General features: G+C 41.8%; 1 protein-coding gene across 1 annotated transcript in view; it reads right to left on the bottom strand.

Moving 5' to 3' along the window:
- Positions 1 to 22,983, bottom strand: part of ttc27 (tetratricopeptide repeat domain 27) — a 128,099-nt gene that overhangs the window by 31,239 nt on the left and 73,877 nt on the right. Inside the window, exon 10 of the mRNA XM_024424752.2 lies at positions 8,023 to 8,136. Within this exon, the coding sequence (XP_024280520.1) occupies positions 8,023 to 8,136 (114 nt within the window). The remainder of the gene's footprint in view (positions 1 to 8,022; positions 8,137 to 22,983) is intronic.

Here is a 22,983-nt window from a genome sequence, read left to right as displayed (position 1 = left end):
TGATAAAATGACATTTTGCTTGCTGACATTTTGCTTTGCTTGCAGTTTGCTTGCTTAATGGTGCTCTAATTTGATAATGCATGCATGCAGTTGGGTTCTGTCCTTTATAAATTCCTGAGGACTTTTGTACCCTTCCCACAAATAGTTTAAGATTGAAAGGGTAGCACATCCAAGTGACTGTTGCACCACCATAGAGGTGTCTCCAACAAATGGACTTGTTGCTGATAAAAGGCTGTGCGTGGGGACGTAGTGAATGTTAAAATTACTCGTTAAATTGTACAGAATTTAAAAAATGAAATTTCCAGTTGGCTTGGTGGAATCGGTTTCCCTTAATGGCAAGCAAGGTTTGTTTGAAAGCAGACTGCAGATGACTAATAAATTGTGTTTCTCCACAGCCAGTGTATATATTCAAAGCACAAACAGCGGTTGGCATTTGATGAACTCTGGTAGACCAGAGGCCCTACAGAGAGAGAGCCACAGGCTACTGGGGAGTAGTTCAGAGAAAATGAGAGGAGGTGGGGGAGATTGGTGAGTAAAAACATCCCGATTCACTGAACTGAGTTCCAAGTTGCTCTGTGAACACAATTATAGCAGATGGTGAAAGTATATCGAATGAGTAAACCATAAATGATTGATTTTATACAACTGCACAAGGAAGGAAAACATCCCACCTGACAGGTTGCAGAAATATGAAGTTTGCAATCAGAATAAAACCAGTACACTTTTGATACCCATGTTTAGATTGAACAAAAACATACCATATCTGGAGAGCCATGTACATTTGAAGTCGGATGTTTACATACACTTAGGTTGGAGTCATTAAAACTCGTTTTTCAACCACTCTACAAATATCTTGATAACAAACTATAATTTTGGCAAGTCGGTAAGGACATCCACTTTGTGCATGACAAGTAATGTTTACAGACAGATTATTTCACTTATAATTCACTGCATCACAATTCCAGTGGGTAGGAAGTTTACATACACTAAGTTGACTGCCTTTAAACAGCTTGGAAATGTGAAGAAAATGATGTCATGGCTTTAGAAGCTTCTGATAGGCTAATTGACATCATTTGAGTCAATTGGAGGTCTACCTGTGGATGCATTTCAAGGCCTACCTTCAAACTCAGTGCCTCTTTGCTTGACATCATGGGAAAATCAAAAGAATAGAGATGAACGTACTTTGGTGCGAAAAGTGCAAATCAATCACAGAACAACAGCAAAGGACCTTGTGAAGATGCTGGAGGAAACAGGTGCAAAAGTATCTATATCCACAGTAAAACGAGTCATATCGACACAACCTGAAAGGCCACTCAGCAAGGAAGAAGCCACTGCCCCAAAACCACCATAAAAAAGCCAGACCACGATTTGCAACTGCACATGGGGACAAAGATTGTACTTTTTGGAGAAATGTCCTCTGGTCTGATGAAACAAAAATAGAACTGTTTGGCCATAATGACCATCGTTGTGTTTGGAGGAAAAAGGGGAAGGCTTGCAAGCCAAAGAACACCATCCCAACCGTGAAGCACAGGGGTGGCAGCATCATGCTGTGGGGGTGCTTTGCTGCAGGAGGGACTGGTGCACTTCACAAAATAGATGGCATCATGAGGCAGGAAAATTATGTGGATATATTGAAGCAACATCTCAAGACATCAGTCAGGAAATTAAAGCTTGGTCGCAAATGGGTCATCCAAATGGACAATGACCCCAAGCATACTTCCAAAGTTGTGGCAAAATGGCTTAAGGACAACAAAGTCAAGGTATTGGAGTGGCCATCACAAAGCCCTGACCACAATCCCACAGAGAATTTGTGGGCAGAACTGAAAAGGCGTGTGTGAGCAAGGAGGCCAACAAACCTGACTCAATTACACCAGCTCTGTCAGGAGGAATGGGCCAAAATTCATTTTTACTTGGATTAAATGTCAGGAATTGTGAAAAACTGAGTGTAAATGTATTTGGCTAATGTCTATGTAAACTTCCGACATCAACTGTGTGTGTCATACATTTTCTGCTAAGTGTAAAAATGTAAGCTGTTTAACTAAGGACAATTGACCCTTCGCTAAGCCCTGCCCCAAAACTTAGAGCAACCAATCACAGCGGATAGCATCTGTTGTCGAGTCTGACACTTCAGACAAGTTCACGTTTAAATTGTATGAAACCCAGTGATGGCTATGGCAATAAATTATTTTAATTTCTAAATTGAACAGCGTACCAGGAGTACTTGCTACTGTGACTTCTGAAATTCAGAGCCTATGCTTTTGTTACATTGTTTGCTAGGTTAGCTCATTGACCACCAAATGTTGCTAACACAAGCAAGCTGGTCTCCTTCGCCACCAGCAGTTACCATACCCGGTCTGCAAGGTGGTTGCTACTTAAAGTCCCCAGGACATTCACAGTTTTAGGCAAGACTGCATTCTCGTCTTGTGCACCAGACGCATGGAATACTCTTACAATCCATGCTTCATCTAGATAGGTTAGCGCCACTGAATACATTTAAAATATTGATGGGAGACTGAGTGTAAATGCATTTTTTTCAGGCTGGATAATGTTGTATGTTATAATTCAGTAATGTATTGATTGTTGCTCCCTTCTTGGCCAGGTCTCCCTTGAAAGGGCTTTTCCAGGTTAAATAAAAAAGCTACTTCAAATTACTTTTCTCAAAAATGTTAGCTAGCTAAGTTAGCAATTTTATGAATACAACTCCCATCTGCCGTCGACAACAGGATATGATTTTAGAGCAATAGTTAGCTCTAAAAGTGCTTATTATAACTTTGATTCCATACTGACAGTGAATCCATAGCCATTCAGTGTCTCTGAATTCAGTACAAACAATTTGATGAACCAATTGAAATGACAGTCCAACACAACATTCCCAAGAGTTTACTGATTAGTTTAATTTCATTGTGTATTAGAAACACAGTGTGAGTTCACTGTGAGGGATTTTGCAAGTGGTTGAATAGGGAATTGGGCTTCCCGGGAAAATGTTGTCCGAGGTTGCAACAGTAATCAAGGGGGGCAGGGCTTAGCGAAGGGTCAATTGCGAGAATTATTCTCCATCTACATAAAGTGCATTCTGAAAGTATTCAGATCCCTGGACTTTTCACACAGCCATTTTAGTATAAGGTTCTAACGTGACAAAGAAAAACTGGGTTTTAGAATTGTTTTCAAATGTATGAAAAATAACTGAAATATCACATTTACGTAAGTATTCAGACCCTTTACACTCAGTATCCTGAAGCACCTTTGGCAGTGATAACAGCCTCAAGTCTTCTTTGGTATGACACCACAAGCTTGGCACACCTGTATTTCCTCAAGGTCTGTCAGGTTGGATGGGCAGTGTCGCTGCACAGTTATTTTCAGGTCTCTCCAGAGATGTTCGATCGTGTTCAAGTCCGAACTCTGGCTGGGCCACTCAAGGAAATTCAGAGACTTGTCCCGAAGCCACTCCTGCATTGTCTTGGCTGTGTGTCGATGTCCTGTTGGAAGGTGAACCTTCGCCCCAGTCTGAGATCCTGAGCGCTCTGGAGCAGGTTTTCATCAAGGATCTCTCTGTACTTTGCGCCGTTCATCTTTCCCGACTAGTCTCCCAGTCCCTGCCGCTGAAAAACATCCCCACAGCATGATGCTGCCACCACCATGCTTCAAAGTAGGGATGGTGCCAGGTTTCCTCCAGACGTGACGCTTAGCGTTCAGGCCAAATAATACATCTTTGTTTCATCAGACCAGAGACTCTTGTTTCTCATGATTAGAGTCCTTCAGGTGCCTTTTGGCAAACTCCAAGTGGGCTGTCATGTGCCTTTTACTGAGGATTAGCTTCCGTCTGGCCACTCCACCATAAAGGCCTGACTGGTGGAGTGCTGCAGCGATAGTTGTCCTTCTGGAAGGTTCTCCCATCTCCACAGAGGAACTCTGGAGCTCTGTCAGAGTGACCATCGAGTTCTTGGTCACCTTCCTGGCCAAGGCCCTTCTCCCCCGACTGCTCAGTTTGGCCGTGCGGCCAGCTCTGGGAAGAGTCTTGATGGTTCTGAACTTCTTCCATTTGAGAATGATGGAGGCCACTGTGTTCTTGGGGACCTTCAATGCTGCAGAAATGCTTTGGTACCCTTCCCCAGATCTCTGCATCGACACAATCCTTTCTCGGAGCTCTACAGACAATTCCTTTGACCTCATGGCTTGGATTTTGCTCTGACATGCACCATCAACTGTGGGACCTTATAGACAGGTGCGTGTGCCTTTCCAAATCATGGCCTATCAATTGAATTTGCCACAGGTGGACTCCAATCAACTTGTAGAAACATCTCAAGGATGATCAATGGAAACAGGATGCACCTGAGCTCCATTTCAAGTCTCATTGCAAAGGGTCTGAATACTTAGGAAAATAAGGTATCCGTTTTCTATTTGTAATAAATTTGCTAACATTCCAAAAAACCTGTTTTCACTTTGCGATTATGGGGTATTGTGTGTGGATTGATGAGGAAAATGTTGTATGTAATCAATTTAAGCATAACATAACAAAATGTGGAAAAAGTCTGAATAGTTTCCAAATGCACTGTACAGTATGTCATAAACTACTCACTGCTGGTGTTGGCTTAGCTATTGATTTCATTAAATCAGAAACAGCAGCCCAGTTTGCGTTATACCCAATGACCTTTCTGAAAACAAAAACACCTAATTATGGCCAAGGAAATGACAGGAACTGATTGTATTTGATATCCTATTATTTACACCCCTATTTCCTTAATAATAACAATGAAGAACTTGATTGGAATAATAAGAATAAAAAGGTAGTCTGGTAAGGACCCTGTGCTTGTTTGTCTACAAGTCTCTGATAGTATTTATACCTTCACGAGAACAATATCTAGCAGCCAAGTAAAAAAGAAACAATTATGTCCCCCAAATCTGTCTGTAATAGAATTAGTAAACAAGGAACCTCTCATATCAAAATAGCAGCCTCAACCCCCCCAAAATATGACATGAAACAACTCAACACATGACATATTTCCTCCACTTTTCCCCCTTTTTTTCCTTCAGCAGCCAAGGATATTAGAAGTCAAAACACATTGACGTGAGGGAGAAAGAATTTGAAACAAAGCAGAGGGCAAGCTTTTTCTTTTCTCAATTCCTCCAACTCTCAGTCATTGATGAGTGTGAGCTGCCTGTCAATCCTCGCTCTGATGCGGTTCTCTTTGGGGTTTTGGCATTCTGGGGGAAACGGTGATTGAGCATGTCTGTCTCACAGGGGAATGGGACAGGGTGGCGATGGGGTTAGTGTCAGACGGTGGGATCAGTTGGTGCTTGATGTCTTCCTCGCACTGTGATGGACAGACGGTTGAGCCTCCCCCACCCCTCTAGATGACTTGAACCAACCATGCCTGTCACACGGCTCCCCCTGAAGGACCTCCTCAGCCATTTCAGCCCCCCTCCAGGCTCTGTCTGTCAAATCAGGTTTGGGATAAGACTGCAGAGCTCCGTGTGCAAACATTTGAGGAGGGCAAGCTAAAGAGATTGAAAACAGACTTTTCCTCTTTGCTCTATGTCACAAAACCATGGAGCAGCTGTACAGTGTCTGGCTTCTTTAAGAGAGTGTCCTGTTCTATACCCGACATCAGACCGTCATGTCCCAGGCCCCAACCTCCTGCTTTATGACTTTGACCTCATCTGTCTACGACTGACAGCTCACTGAGGCTGGAGAGCCCAACGAGTATACACACACACACACACACACACACCATAATGTCATCCCAGCGCAGTTTGAAGCAACCCTGAGTATAAACGATTTGTAAATCATACTTATACTTGCCCATGCACAGTTGTATGTGTATGAGAGATTGTCTGCACTTCAGCTGTGAAAAGCTGTGTGGAAACAAAGGACTTGTGTTCTTGTGAATGGTACCGTAGTATGTCTAAACCTCATCCCATCCTCCTACACAGCCCATCACAACAGAAGTAAGCTCTCGCTCAGTTTACCATGTTATCACAGGGAGCAGAGGCTGTAGATACCCAGGTTGCCAGTCCCTCTCTAGAGGGGTGCTGGTTTCACAGAGACACCCATGACAAACATCCTGCACAGGGGGAGTGTGTCTGTCCTCCGCTTGGTTATCCACATGTCCCCTCTGCTTTCACAGATAGCTCACTGTGGAAATACTGATTTAAAGAGTTTGGCTGGGTGGATTTCAGAGGGCATGCAGCTTATTTCTGCTTGCAGACTTGTGCTAATGATGTGACATTTAGCAAGACGTGTAGCAGATTAGGTAAATCCAGGTTTGGAATATATCTAATTTTGCCAGTAAGCCCTGGAAATGGTATAACACCAAGTGCAAGTGCCTTCACTTCAATAAGACCAGAATTACTGGCCTAACCAATAATATAGCCTTATTCTGTGTATTTATGTACAGTCAAGGTCAAAAGTTGAGAATGACACAAATATAAATTTTTCACAAAGTCTGCTGCCTCAGTTTGTATGATGGCAATTTGCATATACACCAGAATGTTATGAAGAGTGATCATATGAATTGCAATTAATTGCAAAGTCCCTCTTCGCCATGCAAATGAACTGAATCCCCAAAAACATTTCCACTGCATTTCAGCCCTGCCACAAAAGGACCAGCTGACATGTCAGCGATTCTCTCGTTAACACTGAGACAAGGCTTGACGAGGACAAGGCTGGAGATCACTCTGTCGTGCTGATTGAGTTCAAATAACAGACTGGAAGCTTCAAAAAGGAGGGTGGTGCTTGGAATCATTGTTCTTCCTCTGTCAATCATAGTTACCTGCAAGGAAACATGTGCCGTCATCATTGCTATGCAACAAAAAGGGCTTCACAGGCAAGGATATCGCTGCCAGTAAGATTGCACCTAAATCAACCATTTATCGGTCATCAAGAACTTCAAGGAGAGATGTTCAATTGTTGTGAAGAAGGCTTCAGGGTGCCCAAGAAAGTCCAGCAAGCACCAGGACCGTCTCCTAAAGGTGATTCAGCTGCGGGATCGGAGCACCACCAGTAGAGAGCTTGCTCAGGAATGGCAGCAGGCAGGTGTGAGTGCATCTGCATGCACAGTGAGGCAAAGACTTTTGGAGGATGGCCTGGTGTCAAGAAGGGCAGCAAAGAAGCCACTTCTCTCCAGGAAAAACATCAGGGACAGACTGATATTCTGCAAAAGGTACAGGGATTAGACTGCTGAGGACTGGGGTAAAGTCATTTTTCTCTGATGAATCCCCTTTCCGATTGTTTGGGCATCCGGAAAAAAAGCTTGTCCGGAGAAGACAAGATGAGTGCTACCGTCAGTCCTGCGTCATGCCAACAGTAAAGCATACTGAGACCATTCATGTATGGGGTTGCTTCTCAGCCAAGGGAGTGGGCTCACTCACAATTTTGCCTAAGAACACAGCCATGAATAAAGAATGGTACCAACACATCCTCCGAGAGCAACTTCTCCCAACCATTCAGGAACAGTTTGGTGACGAACAATGCCTTTTCCAGCATAATGGAGCACCTTGCCATAAGGAAAAAGTGATAACTAAGTGGCTCGGGGAACAAAACATTGATATTTTGGGTCCATGGCCAGGAAACTCCCCAGACCTTAATCCCATTGACAACTTGTGGTCAATCCTCAAGAGGTGGGTGGACAAAAAAAACCCACAAATTCTGACAAACTCCAAGCATGGATTATGCAAGAATGAGCTGCCATCAGTCAGGATGTGGCCCAGAAGTTAATTGACAGCATGCCAGGGCGGATTGCAGAAGTCTTGAAAAAGAAGGGTCAACACTGCAAATATTGACTCTGCATCAACGTCATGGAATTATACTTCAGTATTCCATAGTAACATCTGAAAAAAATATCTGAAGACATTGAAGCAGCAAACTTTGTGGAAATTAATATTCGTGTCGTTCTCAAAACTTTTGGCCACGACTGTACAGTACCTGAGACTTGAGATGTGAGCTTCCAATAGTGACATTCACCATGAGTGTGGCATAGAGTATCTTGTTGAAACCTACCCCGTGTGACCCCTCATCTCGCTTACCTGTGTCTGCATCATGGCCCTCTCTACCCGCCGGGAGCTGCCCTTCTCCAGCTTGGTCCTTAGACACAGTGCTGTCACCTCCACCGCCCAGAACTTGGGCTGAGACAATATGCACTGCAGGGAGCGGGAAGAAAGACCAGTAAGGACATGGAGATTCAAGACAATTTCATTTCATTATGGACTTTTAGGAACATCAATCTCAGATTAAAGGGATAGTCAGGTCTCTCAGATAGTGATGGCACACAAATAGGAATACATGGAAACGTTGGCATAATACCGTACAGAAATACATAGCTATATGTTTGACATCTTCAACATTCTTCATGGAATTTTAAAATTAGCCTTTTACATAGTTTGTTTCTCAAAAACAGTAATCTCTGACCAAAGCATAAGAACTAGTAAATTAGGACGCTCTTATGACATCACTAGGACTTCCCATGGGAATAAAAGGTAGGTACAGGAAACCCAGTACATTAGAGCAGGTAAACCTGATGAGGCCCTCTCACTCCAACCAAAGTGGTATACTACAAAGCAAGCTAGATACTACAAGGTTTTATAAAGCTAGCCAGCTACAGTTAGCTTCACATTCCAGGTCAGGCTTCATCCTTACTACGACGGTGGATATGACCTGCCTGCCGCTAACTCTAGCAGGCTTGTAACTGTGCCAAACTCGATTGACATAATGCTGAAACAGCAATCCATGGGAAAGTCAGTGCAACATTTTTTATTTGTGCCGAAATCAAAATGAATGAACGGTTATCTTGCAAATTCTGCAGGCTATGGTGTGAAATAGAATTTTAGAAGTGGCGTCTTTTTTAATTGTATTACTTTTCAATGCTGTCTTTGGAGTGCTTATCAATGCACGGGCACCTTTTTCCCCACGCCTATGCTCCTATCTGTGAAACAGCTTGTTGCGTTGTGGCAATAGACATATAACCCATCGAAGGGTTTTGGAACCTCTTACCCTGGCAATTTGACTGTTAAACTCATGGTTACACTAACAATGGCTGCCAGTCTTGACTTGAACCTGAATGGGAATGGCCATCTATGGATTATAAATTATGTCTATGGTTGGTTGAGGTTGCCATTTGCCTTACGCAAATTTCTAAATACCTTCACGTGAAAAACGTACAGTTTGGAAAGCAAATGCAGTCATTACCAAATGTGTCATATGATATGGATTTAAAAAAATAAATGATAAAATATTTCATCGGTTGTCTTGCTCAAATAAAGGATACCCACCTTTGCAAGAGGGTGGGTATCTGATATCATTGGTCCTCACCTCATGGCTTAGACACTTCAATCAGGATAAATGGAGTTAGCACCGAGTTATTCATTCTGAAGGATTCATTGCCATAGAAATTGACCTGGCTAAAAGGTGAGTCACTTTCGTATGACCGGTTATCCTGAGTTGACCAAAGTTACCTCACTCATCAAACCAGAAACATAGTATACCCCTCTGGTCCACGGGGGGGGGTCTGTTTGGTGTGAGCAAGGACGGAAGTTTGGTGCGAGGGGAGTCCCACTTCCTGTCTGGGGCAGGAAGCACATTACTCACTGTGGAGTCAGTGGCGACACCTGCCTGCTACAGCGGCAGTACATCTTGTCTCACAGGACTGAGGTTGTCTGTCTACCAAAGGACAGACCAGGGAGGCAGTGGGTGAGCGGGTATTTCAACATTACTTGACCTTTCACATTATACCGGTATGTTACTAAATAAAGATTTGGATTGGGCTGTAACATCTACAGGGAATCCGTATTGACCGGCATCTGAATAGCTAACTGTGTAATAACTTTGAATACAAAGTCAACATCTAGTGTACATTGTAAATAGACCCAAATGCCACAAAGACAAAAAAATAAAAAATATGTTCGACCTTAAAACAAATGGACTTCCATACACTGTGTAGGGGACACTGTGTAGGAGACACTGTGTAGGAGACACTGTGTAGGAGACAAATGCAGTAGGAATGTGTCACCGCCAGTGGCGAGCGGGAGGCGGTGTTTAAATTTAGAGCGCAGGTCCCGGGTGATGTTTGCCCAGCCAATGTTCCCCTCTACCCAGTAGAGGAGGGATGGGAAGGGAGCTGGCAGACAGTCTGGGTGTATCCCATACAGTACATTGAAGCCCACTGGAACCTCAGAGGGTAGTGTTTGCACATGTCCCTCAGGGAAGGGGCCCTCTTCCTAGGGACCAGTGAGGCAGGAGGTGAGAACACCATCTCCTCAGAGCGCAATAAATGTATTATGGTTTATAGGGAGGTTGCGTATGTGAAATATTGAATACTAATCGCTGGTAACAAATCCTCATATGGGGAACAAATTGACAAATCAATAAAAAAACAAAAGGAAAAAATGTGTTTAGCATTGATTTCTGCTTCCTGGGGAGTTTTGACAAGTCTATATTGTTAGAGTCCTAAGATAAGTGAAAGCTCCTAAGGGTATGTTGCTTTTCCAATACATTCCTATGTCGTTGCTAGGCAATTTAAAGGGTAACTATGAGAACATTCAAAATTCAGTGCTCAACTCTACAACAAAAATATAAACGCAACATGTAAAGGTAAACAAAAGATCCCAGAAATTATTCATATGCTCAAAAAGCTTATTTTTAAATCCCTGTTAGTTTGCATTTCTCCTAAATAATCCATCCATCTGACAGGTGTGGCATACCAAGAAGCTGATTAAATGGCATGATCATTACACAGGTGCACCTTGTGCTGGGGACAATAAAAGGCCACTCTAAAATGCGCAGTTTTGTCACAACACAATGCCACAAGTTTTAAAGGAGCGTGCAATTGGCATGCTGATTACAGAAATGTCCACCAGACCACTTGCAGGAGAATTCAATGTTCATTTCTCTACCGTAAGCCACCTCCTACATCGTTTTAGAAAATTTGGCGGTACATCCAACCGGCCTCACAGAGCACGTGTATGGCATCGTGTGGGTGAGCGGTTTGCTGATGTCAACATTTTGAACAGAATGCCCCATGGTAGGGTTATGGTATGGGCAGGCATAAGCTATGGACAACGAACACAAAGGCATTTTATTAATGGCAATTTGAATGGACACAGATTCTGTGATGAGATCCTGATGCCCATTGTCGTGCCATTCACCCACCGCCATGACCTTATGTTTCAGCATGATCATGCACGGTCCCATGTCACAAGGATCTGTACACAATTCCTGAAAGATGAACATGTCCCAGTTCTTCCATGGCTTACATACTCACCAGACATGTCACCCATTGAGCGTGTTTGGAATGCTCTGGATTGACGTGTACAACAGCGTATTTCAGTTCCCGCAAATATCCAGCAACGTCGCACAGCCATTGAAGAGGAGTGGGACAACATTCCACAGGCCATAATTAATAGCCTGATCAACTATGCGAAGGAGATAAAGCGCTGCATGAGGCAAATGGTGGACACACCAGATACTGACTGGTTTTCTGATCCACGCCCCTGTCTTTTTTTTTAAGGTATCTGTGACAACCGGATGCATATCTGTATTCCCAGTCATGTGAAATCCATAGATTAGGGCCTAATGAATTTATTTATATTTACTGACTTCCTTACATGAACTGTAACTCAGTAAAAGTCTTTGAAAGTGTTGCATGTTGTGTTTATATTTTTGTTCAGTATAATAATAACCCATTAGGGAAGAAGCAGATCAGTAAAGTTCCACACAGGAACAATGTGTGACATATTTAGCTGCAAAGCAAATGGATATTTTCGTCTCTCACAAGCTCACTTCCTCTGAGTCAACATGTGTTTTCCCCTGGCTATACAGTGTCTGGCCTCTGCGCCATGTCAGAACTTGAGACCTGATCGAAATCAGCCTGGGATAGAAAAACAAGGCAAGACATCCCATCTTCCACTAGACATATCACCAGAGCCCATGGGTTGAACAGTACAGCAGTATGATGTATGGAAAACAGAAGGTAAGAAAAACAATAATAGCGGCATCAGTATCATGGTGTATAGACAGGGGTATAGTGAATGCCTAAATGCGGATAGTTAGAACAGAACCCCCCATGGCAAGCCTCTCCCCCCCCCCATGCCAAGTTGCGAGACGATTATCACAAAGTGACTTCCGCCTATGGGGCCAGAGAAACAACAATGTAAGATGTAGTCACCCTCCTCCCACATCGTTCCCACCTCCACTCACATCGTATCCATGTCGCTATGGCAACAATTCCAGTTCAACCACTTCCCGAAACCCTTCCCAGTAGCCCTCAGTGGGCGGCAAAGGACAGATTGGAGATCGGCATTTAGCAGAACACAGCAAACCCTATCCCAGCCATGATTTCACTGTAGACTGCCTTCACTGAGTTACGTGATGTAACAAGTCAGGCTGCCACATCTGTCCATATAAGATAACAACTTTCTGGGTCATTTGACAAACTTATCAATCCTATTTCCAGCCCTGGCCCCTACATGATAACTCCCACGGGTTTGCTGTAGGACTGGGCGATATATCTAATTCATTTGATTCATTCTAATTTATGTTTTTGCATGATATTCCAAATGCTTGTGTCGCAGAATCAAGGTTCTGTATTTTTACGAGGGTTTATGTCCGCTTGTTCACATATCTTGTGACGGCCCTGAATTTTCTGAACAGTCTCAGTGCAGCTCCTTCCAATAGGGCGCTTTCCCTTTAATTCCCAATTAAATAGCCAGCATCAGCTGCGCAAAAGTGGGGTTGTGATGGAGACGTGACTGAGGATGTGTTCAACCCTCAGTTCCCGAAGCTTCTCTATTCCGTTGTTTTGTTGCCGTTAAACGTGTGTTTTGTAGCCTAATAGAGTTTACCCAGGATCGGATCCACTCTGTGTCCGTGGACTACACCTCTCCGTTCTTCGTGGCCTTTCTCCGCTGGAGATCTATTGGCGGATTGGATTGTCTGACTGACCGACTGACTACAACCTTTTTGTATATGGTATTTCATTTGTTTTGATGTGAGGTATACTGTGATTTATGTAGTTAGTTGTAGTTGAGGACTTAGTAAGAGTTGATACGCTTTAAAGTTCTGTGGTAAAATAATTGTTATATTGATGGTATGTTTAATACTGGGTTTACGCTACACTGAATGAACGGACAAACATTGCGTGACAAAAGTCACTTGAGTTCATTGAACTCCTTTACCGGGCTGGACTCTTTAGGCCCGAGGTACAGAACATTTCTGGAGGAACCAGAACTCATTGTGATATTATTATATGTGTGTGTAATCGTTGTTGCTAATACAACCCACGCAAAAGAATAGTTGTTTTTGAAGTTCTTTCCAATGTTTTAAGGGTTTATGAAAAGTTTATTTCCATCCTGACTTTTACATAAGTCCTTTGTATTGGTGTAGACTTGACGGACCAGATGGGACTCATTCCCACCCAAACTAAAAGGAGAAACTAATGTTTTCTCTGGTAGGCACAACCTACCTGGCACCCCTATAAATAATAACCTCAAGTCAAAACCGTTACAATCTGTTTGAGCTATTCTCGTTAGCTCCTGCTGTGCACCTTCCCATTTACACCAGAGATCTGAATATAATGACGAGATGCTCATATCTCCACCCTAACATGCTGACCACAGCGCTCATGTTACGTGCACAAGCGTACACATACATGTTATTCAATCATTTAATCAAAACTGCTCGCGTGCGGCAACGAAAATCTGCGATAAAATTGTTTTTGATGCGCTGCAAGTCCCGCCTCTCCCATCTACTCATTTTTAGGAGCATTTTCCCACATGGGTGATTGAAAGATGAACTGAGGTCCACACTCCAGTCCAGTTGTTGTGGTAATGCACCTTAAAGTTGGTTGCCAACCGCCATATGAAGTCCAAAGAAGAGGACTGAAGGAGGAGAAATTACTGGAAACAAACTCTGTTTACCCTTATGTGTGGATTAATTGTCAGAGTAGAGGAACTTGTGCATTTCAGGTAAAATAACAACCCAATGTTTATATCCCAGGACAAATTAGCTAGCAACAGCAAGCTAGATAGCTAAATTGCCATGAATGTTTCAACCTGTCCCCAAATTAAGATCATTGATTCAGAGTTCATTTTGATATTTCAACCTGTGTGTCCTGATCATGTCTGGTGTGGTTCGCCAAATGCTGACCAGATCGCGAAATGGCGGACGCCCAGTCTAGTTGGCATGTAACCATGGAAGTGGTTATCCCAGAGGCGGGAAGGGAGGTGACAAGGTTTAAAATAAGCGCATAGAAACACATTGAGCTTATTTTGGACAGATTTTGGTGAAAGTGAAACCTCTCACTTTGCCTCTTTCTCCCGAGCCCCTCCCCCTACCAATCACAGCAGATGAGAGATCACTTCTTCCTCTCTGACAAACGGTTTCAACTCGCTATTTGCATTTGAGGTTTGGTCCAACAGAATCGGACACCGAAACAGATGGAGACATTTTAGTGTAATAGAGAAGTTAACTTTTCAAACCATACCTTGTTCATGTTTCAACTGAAATTTCGAGCAGAGCAGACACTACTAAAATGGATCTACCAATAAACATAAATTCTGGAAAATGAATGCTCAGTTTATCACGCATTACAGGACCACATATCGCTAGAAGCATTTTGGTCAAATAAAGATTGTTATACGAGCTGTTTAGTCTTTTTATAAATGTGCAATAAGCATAAAACTATTATATAAAAGGAACTGGCAACTCGTTCTCATTCTGAGAAATAAGGTATGCAACTTGATTTAAACATCTGAATGAAGTGGACAGGCTAGCATGCTGTTCAAACAGTTGGAAATGGAGAACAGGTTGTGCTCATAATAATTTAATTTTTTTGCCTTGTTAGCTGAATTCAGAGCTTGTGAAATTCCCTAGATAAACTTGAAATATAAATATTAGCTGGCTACTCACTAGCATGTAGGTTTCTGCTTGAGACCTGTGTTAAATTAATATAATGCCTGCTGCATTATTAGTGAATGTGCATTATGCGTGGCTCTGGTTACATGTGTAAAAAAAAAAAAAAGCATTTTTATTGACAGACCTGAAAGCCATTTCAGTGAATGCAAAATAAGGCATATATACACCCTAGGTAACATAGCACAAACTCTGAATTCATTAGACTATTGGTAACTGTTTTAAATGGAGTGGATTTTACCTTTATGTTGTACAACAAATCTTAGAGAAAACGTTCATAAAGAAATCTAGATAAATATTGTGAATTGCCGATATGTTAGAAAAAACCAGGCTTAGTTTGCTGACATCAGGAAAACACTTTTGACACTGGCCTGAGGGTGTGTGTGGCTCTAAAGAACAGTTGCCAAAAATAAATATCTGGCAAACTCAAAAGGAAGCACTACCATTGCTGAATCACCAATATGGAATGGGATCATGACAAAAACATAATAAATGTTATACACAACACCCTTAAAACCAGACAGGAAATGGATAAGACTGGCCCTTTTTAAAGCTTTTAACAGTGTCAAAGCTGCCTTAGAGATTAAGATCACAGACATGCAGGGTTGTATTCATTGGTACAGTACAAGCTGCAATATTACAAAGTCCAAGTATGTTAAGTTTAATACATTGCCAACAACAATCAACTCAATAATATATCATTTCAGTGACCCAGGAAGCCCTAATATTGACTGTTGGTTGACAGAGGCTGAGAAAATGAGAACGGACCAAGCTAGCTAAGCCAATGGACAGGATAGAATGGTTTTTCCGCCTTTCCTTTTGTTCAAGCCAAGATCAGATATACAAGGTAAGCTTAATCGCCATTGTAAAGTTGTCTCATCTCAGATAAGGCTTTATAGCCCCCATGCAGTATTTTTGATGTCGTCACTGTGTCAAAAAACATCCCTGTAATTCATGAAAATAAATATACGTTTTGGGTCATTTATTACCCAGAGCCTGCTTTTGTTATTAAAATGCTCAGTCTGATCGTGTAGGCGTGTTGATACAAATGTAAATATATTTACATACACAGCCCTGATTGGCAGATAGCAGAGGTCTTACACTAAAAGAGCATTATCAGAATTTTCACAATTTCAGTGTTATTTCGAGCGTAGTGTGGAAACAAAAAAACAAGCAAATCACATTTTTTTACTGCACTGCCCCTACCCACCTAAGGTCATGAGGTCTCCAGTATTGAGGTGACCTGCATTGACACGGCTGTGTGATTGGGATCATGGTGCTAGCCTGTTGGAATGTGGCCGCTAAGAAGCCTTTTTCCACCTTCCCATATTTGCGCCATCTTATCTCTATCATCAGTAAAGTAATATGGAGGGGGGAAGCGAGGTCAGCCAATATGCCTCACCAACACTGCTTCACTAGTGTAACAAAGCCTCAATGACCTTATCACACTGCCACATGATCAAACTCCTTTTTACAACCAAGATGACATCTTGCTGACAGTATCTGAAACACCTGTGAAACTGCAAAGTACGGTTTATAAAAATGATTAACTGCCTGAAATGCTAATAAGGCTATGCCTATAAAAATGTTTTACCTGGGTCATGTGTTGAGAATAGACTATTCTGAGTCGTATGTTTGTTGGGCAATGGGCCTGCATTTGAGTTATATCATAAAGTTGCAGCAACAAACACATATGCAGGAATAAAGCACCATTAACTACGGTGTGTGCAAGGTGAACAACAGTAATCACGATCCAAAATGTGTTTGTAAATGGTAAACAAGTCACAATGGCATTCAAATGGGACATTAGCACAACAGAGAATAGTCATTGTTATGCAGTCCTTCCGCTAGAAGGTAGTAACCATAAATCATTGGATAATTAAAAGCAAATGATGATGCAGAATGTTTAGTTAAACCCATCACAAACAAGCAATGGGCTTTAGAGCATCTTCTCAACATGGGCTATGAATCGCATGTCAGTATTGTCCAGGAATAGCCTGAAAAAAAAAATCAATCTATATTAACATTCTAGAATATCTTCACAAACAACAAATGCAGAATAGTACATGAAATCAATTGACCAAAAGATGTAGGTGTGTATTGGTCCTTAGGTTAAAGAGTAATGGCAAACAGATTTATAGGGTAAGGCAGTGCAGTTTGAAATGAAGATCCATCCGTATTATTGGCTGAGCTTGCTTGGACAACCGCCTCACACTACATCACCTGTCTGCAAACTCCAAAAGATGAAAATCATGGTGGAGCAGCTGGCCAGAGACCCAGGCCCATTGGGGAGTCTGCAGAGGAACCCAAAGCACTAAACCGAGGGACTTGCTCAGCAGCCTGCGTTGTGTTATTACCTTAATTAAAGCCTTTTCAAAAGGCGCGCTAGCGCAGCAGCTGGATGCATGGTACTGATTTGCCTCCCAGCAGCAGTAAGGTAGGTGACGCAAACAGACCCTGGTTTATAGTTGTGTGACAGTAATGCAGTCTAGGGGAAGAAGGCAGTCGTTTTGAGAAATGGTTGAAAAGATCTTGGTCCATTTTAATAGGGTCATGTCAATGGCCTCTGATAGCAAACAGAGAGCAATGACACTATAAAAACAACTTGTACGGGTGGATGGTAGGCCGTCCTACTTGCCAAGGATGGATCGAACTGTCTGGCGTCGGTGAACGATGCAGGAAACAGAAGATCCAGTGCATGGTTTATGTTTTAAGGCTCTTGGAGTAGGTGCAGGTATTTACAAAATGTAAAACTCATCCAACAAGATGCTGGACAAGGCTCAAAGTAAAGTAATGAAAATGATAGACTAGACATCTGAAATATAAAGACTGAAGATCAGCCTGACTAGCCCCTAGGGCTCAGAACTCTTACGAACTCCTGCAGAGACAGTCGGCAGTTTTGAACACCCATGATGCTCTACACCAAAGCATTTATACCCTCCAGTCACTGGCAGAGACCAGGTGAAAGGAAACACTTAGCAAAGTAAACTATTCTACAATAAGAGAGTTTAGATACATTCACTCAACCTGTACGATGCAGACATGAACATATAGAATACTTAAAAGATCTGGCTTAGAGCAGAAACTCTTTGCCCCAAATGAGTAATGAGTGTCCCTTCTTAATGAGCAGAGCATCACGCTGCAAGACAGATCTCAAACATTTATAAGTACTGCTTTCGACTGGCAAAGACTGGCTTTAGACTAGCAGCATAACTTTATCTGATTTACTTCATGTCTTCTGTAATTTGTATTCAATGTTTAGAAAATATTTAGAATAGATCAAACAGGTGACACGCTCAACCAAAATGATTATTTGGTGAGGTGACATGCAATTATATTGATGTGTACACTGGAAATGGACTAGCATTCAGAGTTAGTCCTTAACAACAAATTAGTTGTGACTAAGCTAAGTAAGATTTTTTTTTAAAGGGTACACAAAATAGTAATCCAGATAGCTATATCTCCAAAAATATAGATAGCCCCAAGTCTCCAACGACAGCACATTCAAGTTTACCTTCAAAGCCCGTCCAACTTGGTGAACTTGACCCGCTGTGAGTATAGACAAACATCAAAGGCAAAGTTCAGTTCTTGGCTATTGACTGAGAATTCCGAATGTTCCCCTAAAATCATCTACTTGTGTTGGCCCTGAAGACTTATGAAATAATAGTCTAGCATTAATGCCAACTCCTTTGACACTCAGAAGTCTAGGGAACAGCCAGACATGAGCATGGGAAATTCCTCAATCCTATCCCTGACGCTGTTCAGCAGTCTCAAACATACTGTAACCAAGATGCTTTCTAATCTAGAATGAAAATAATACTGGATGGCATGTATAGATAGCTCTTTCACTGGACCTCAAAGCACTTTACATTGTTAAGGGAGGAGAACTCACCTCTTCCATCAGCAATGAGGAGCACCCATCCATCTTGGTGATGCATGGCACTTTTGGATAATTTAGGGCCAGCATGCTCACCACAAGTCAGCCATGTGAAATGATGAGCACTCTCTTAATGGTCAGATATACAGTAGAACAGTTGTGCGAACACAGAGCAGAGGGCATATGTCAGAGCTACCCTGAATGAATCAAATCTGACATTAACTCATAGCCATCGCGTCTATCAGCAAATTTCCCTAGCAGCAGCAAGAGCGACAACCCACGCATTCTGCAAAGCGTAGCAGTCTCTCTCCGGCTCGCTCTTTTCTTACATTACATCTTTAATAAACCTTTATATATAACGGCAAATAAAATAAATCCGCAATATATCAGTGACTTCATGAGAACATTGGACTGCTGTTGCTCTGTATTTAATATTTTTTAAGGAAGTAGGGATGAACAGCGAGATTTTACCACCCACTCCCTTATCGCGGGAAAAAAAACAGCGAGAAACCGATAAATTACAATACACTTCTATGAACAGCATGATGTGAAATGGAACTGTTGAATTTTGAGATGTTTAAATCTGGTTTCTCCACGGCCTTCTCTGCATGATCAATCAACGGTTGGGGTGGGGACAGACAGCGCATCTATGGAGAGCAGTCCACAATGCATGTACCATCTTATCATGGGAACTTTTTTCTTGTGACAGGTACGCATACTTTTGCTGCAGCATAGACTATGCTACAGTAGGCTAATATAAGGAGTGACTGTGCATCTAATTTAAAACATCGCCATCTGGCTTACAGGGGCCACCTTACTTTAACTGTAAAGAAATATATATATATACACAGTACCAATCAAAAGATGACACCTGCTCATTCAAGTTGTTTATTTTTATTATTTTCAACATTGTAGAATAATAGTGAAGACATCAACACTATGAAATAACACACATGGAATCATGTAGTAACCAAAAGTGTTAAATACATTGAGTTTAGATTTTAGGTTCTTAAAAATGGCACTCTCAACCAGCTTCATGAAGAATGCTTTTCCAACAGTCTTGAAGGAGTTCCCACATATGAAGAGCACTAGTTAGATGCTTTTCCTTCACCGTGCGGTCCAACTCATCCCAAACCATCTTAATTTGGTTGAAGCCAGGTCATCTGATGCAGCACTCCATCACTCTCCTTTATGGTCAAATAGCCCTTACACAGCCTGGAGGTGTGTTTTGGGTCATTGTCCTGTTGAAGAACAAATGATCGTCTCACTGAGCACAAACCAGATGGGATGGCGTATCGCTGTGGTAGCCATGCTGGTTAAGTGTGCCTTGAAATCTAAATAAATAACCAACAGTGTCACCAGCAGAGCACCCCCGCATCATCACACCTCCATGCTTAACGGTGGGAACCACACCTGCGGAGATCATCCTTTCACCTGTTCTGCATCTCACAAAGTCCGTGGTTGGAACAAAATATTACAAATTTGGGCTCATCAGACCAAAAGGACAGATTTCCACCAGTCTAATGTCCATTGCTCATGTTTCCTGGCCCAAGTTAGTCTCTTCTTTTTATTGGTGTCCTTTAGTAGTGGTTTCTTTGTAGCAACTCGACCATGAAGGCCTGATTCATGCAGTCTCCTCTGAACAGTTGATGTTGAGATGTCTGTTACTTGAATTCTGTGAAGCATTTATTTGGGCTGCAATCTGAGGTGCAGTTAACTAATGAATTTATCCTCTATAGCAGAGGTAACTTTGCGTTTTCCTTTCCTGTGGCGGTCCTCATGAGAGCCAGTTTCATCATAGCGCTTGATGGTTTTTGTGATTGCACTTGAAGAAACATTCAAAGTTCTTGAAATGTTCCAGATTGATTGAACTTCACGTATTAAGGTAATGATGGACTGTCGTTTTCCTTTGCTTATTTGAGCTGTTCTTGACATATGTACTTGGTCTTTTAACAAATAGGGCCATTTTCTGTATACCACCCCTACCTTGTCACAACACAACTGATTGGCTCAAATGCATTAAGGAAAGAAAATTTAACAAGGCACACCTGTTAATTGAAATTCATTCCAGGTGATTACCTCATGAAGCTGGTTGAGAGAATGCCAAGACTTTGCAAAGCTGTCATCAAGGCAAAGGGTGGCTACTTTGAAGAACCTAAAATATTTTGGTTAACACTTTTTGATTTCTACATGATTCCATGTGTGTTATTTCATAGTTTTGATGTCTTCACTATTATTCTAGTAGTAAAAAATTAAGAAAAACACTGCAATGGAGTAGGTGTCCAAACTTTTGACTGGGACTGTATATATTTGCAGCTGCAGAGTTTTAAAAAACAGCTATCCCTCGAATATCATTGCTTTAAATCAGTGCATACTTGAGCACACTGTCACTCCCATTCCATTCAAACGGCATCAAATAAATAAATAAATAAATAAATAAATAAATAAATAAATATATATATATATAAATATATAGTCCTAGCCTACCTCTTTCAGGTAATACACTCAATGAAGCAAAGCCCTGTATTTAGGTAAGGACTGATGGGTTATGCATAAGCTAACTTTTAGCCTCTTGCTCAACACAGACCTGCGCTCTGCTGGCCTTTCATTAATAAAAAATATATATATATATATATAAAAAAACACTAGCACTTGGAATCCTAGTTACATTCATTACAATGAATAAAATAAAATAATTTAACTGTTGAAAGCGAGAAAGAAATGAAGCCAAAATAGAGAGCGAAAAAGGTAAGCTAACACACATGCCGTGCAACTTTAAGGGAAACATTATGAAAGGTAGCCTATATAGGCCTATGAGTCAAAGACTACTAATTGTAAAATGTTTAAATAGGCTACATTTCTGAAATTAAAATTGAATTCGCTAGCCTATAATTGTAAATTTGTAGGCCCACATGTACTGCACCAGCATTGCATGTTCTCTCCCAGCTTCATGGTTTGAAGGTACATAATACAATACCGTAACACAATCCACACTCAAAAAGAGTAGCCTACTGGAGCTTGATACCAAAGACAAAAAAGCTAAATCTATAGGCTTGTATGTTTCCTGTCGTGCGCAATGTGCGATAGCCTAAATATAAGGTCAAATATACAGTGCCTTGCGAAAGTATTCGGCCCCCTTGAACTTTGCGACCTTTTGCCACATTTCAGGCTTCAAACAAAGATATAAAACTGTATTTTTTTGTGAAGAATCAACAACAAGTGGGACACAATCATGAAGTGGAACGACATTTATTGGATATTTCAAACTTTTTTAACAAATCAAAAACTGAAAAATTGGGCATGCAAAATTATTCAGCCCCCCTTAAGTTAATACTTTGTAGCGCCACCTTTTGCTGCGATTACAGCTGTAAGTCGCTTGGGGCATGTCTCTATCAGTTTTGCACATCGAGAGACTGAAATTTTTCCCATTCCTCCTTGCAAAACAGCTCGAGCTCAGTGAGGTTGGATGGAGAGCATTTGTGAACAGCAGTTTTCAGTTCTTTCCACAGATTCTCGATTGGATTCAGGTCTGGACTTTGACTTGGCCATTCTAACACCTGGATATGTTTATTTTTGAACCATTCCATTGTAGATTTTGCTTTATGTTTTGGATCATTGTCTTGTTGGAAGACAAATCTTCGTCCCAGTCTCAGGTCTTTTGCAGACTCCATCAGGTTTTCTTCCAGAATGGTCCTGTATTTGGCTCCATCCATCTTCCCATCAATTTTTACCATCTTCCCTGTCCCTGCTGAAGAAAAGCAGGCCCAAACCATGATGCTGCCACCACCATGTTTGACAGTGGAGATGGTGTGTTCAGGGTGATGAGCTGTGTTGCTTTTACGCCAAACATAACGTTTTGCATTGTTGCCAAAAAGTTCAATTTTGGTTTCATCTGACCAGAGCACCTTCTTCCACATGTTTGGTGTGTCTCCCAGGTGGCTTGTGGCAAACTTTAAACGCCACTTTTTATGGATATCTTTAAGAAATGGCTTTCTTCTTGCCACTCTTCCATAAAGGCCAGATTTGTGCAATATACGACTGATTGTTGTCCTATGGACAGAGTCTCCCACCTCAGCTGTAGATCTCTGCAGTTCATCCAGAGTGATCATGGGCCTCTTGGCTGCATCTCTGATCAGTCTTCTCCTTGTATGAGCTGAAAGTTTAGAGGGACGGCCAGGTCTTGGTAGATTTGCAGTGGTCTGATACT

This window comes from Oncorhynchus tshawytscha, linkage group LG06 (assembly GCF_018296145.1).
Source record: "Oncorhynchus tshawytscha isolate Ot180627B linkage group LG06, Otsh_v2.0, whole genome shotgun sequence".
Taxonomy (NCBI): domain Eukaryota; kingdom Metazoa; phylum Chordata; class Actinopteri; order Salmoniformes; family Salmonidae; genus Oncorhynchus; species Oncorhynchus tshawytscha.
The sequence above is the reverse complement of the archived record's forward strand: the minus strand, read 5'-3'. Positions and strand labels throughout refer to the sequence as shown.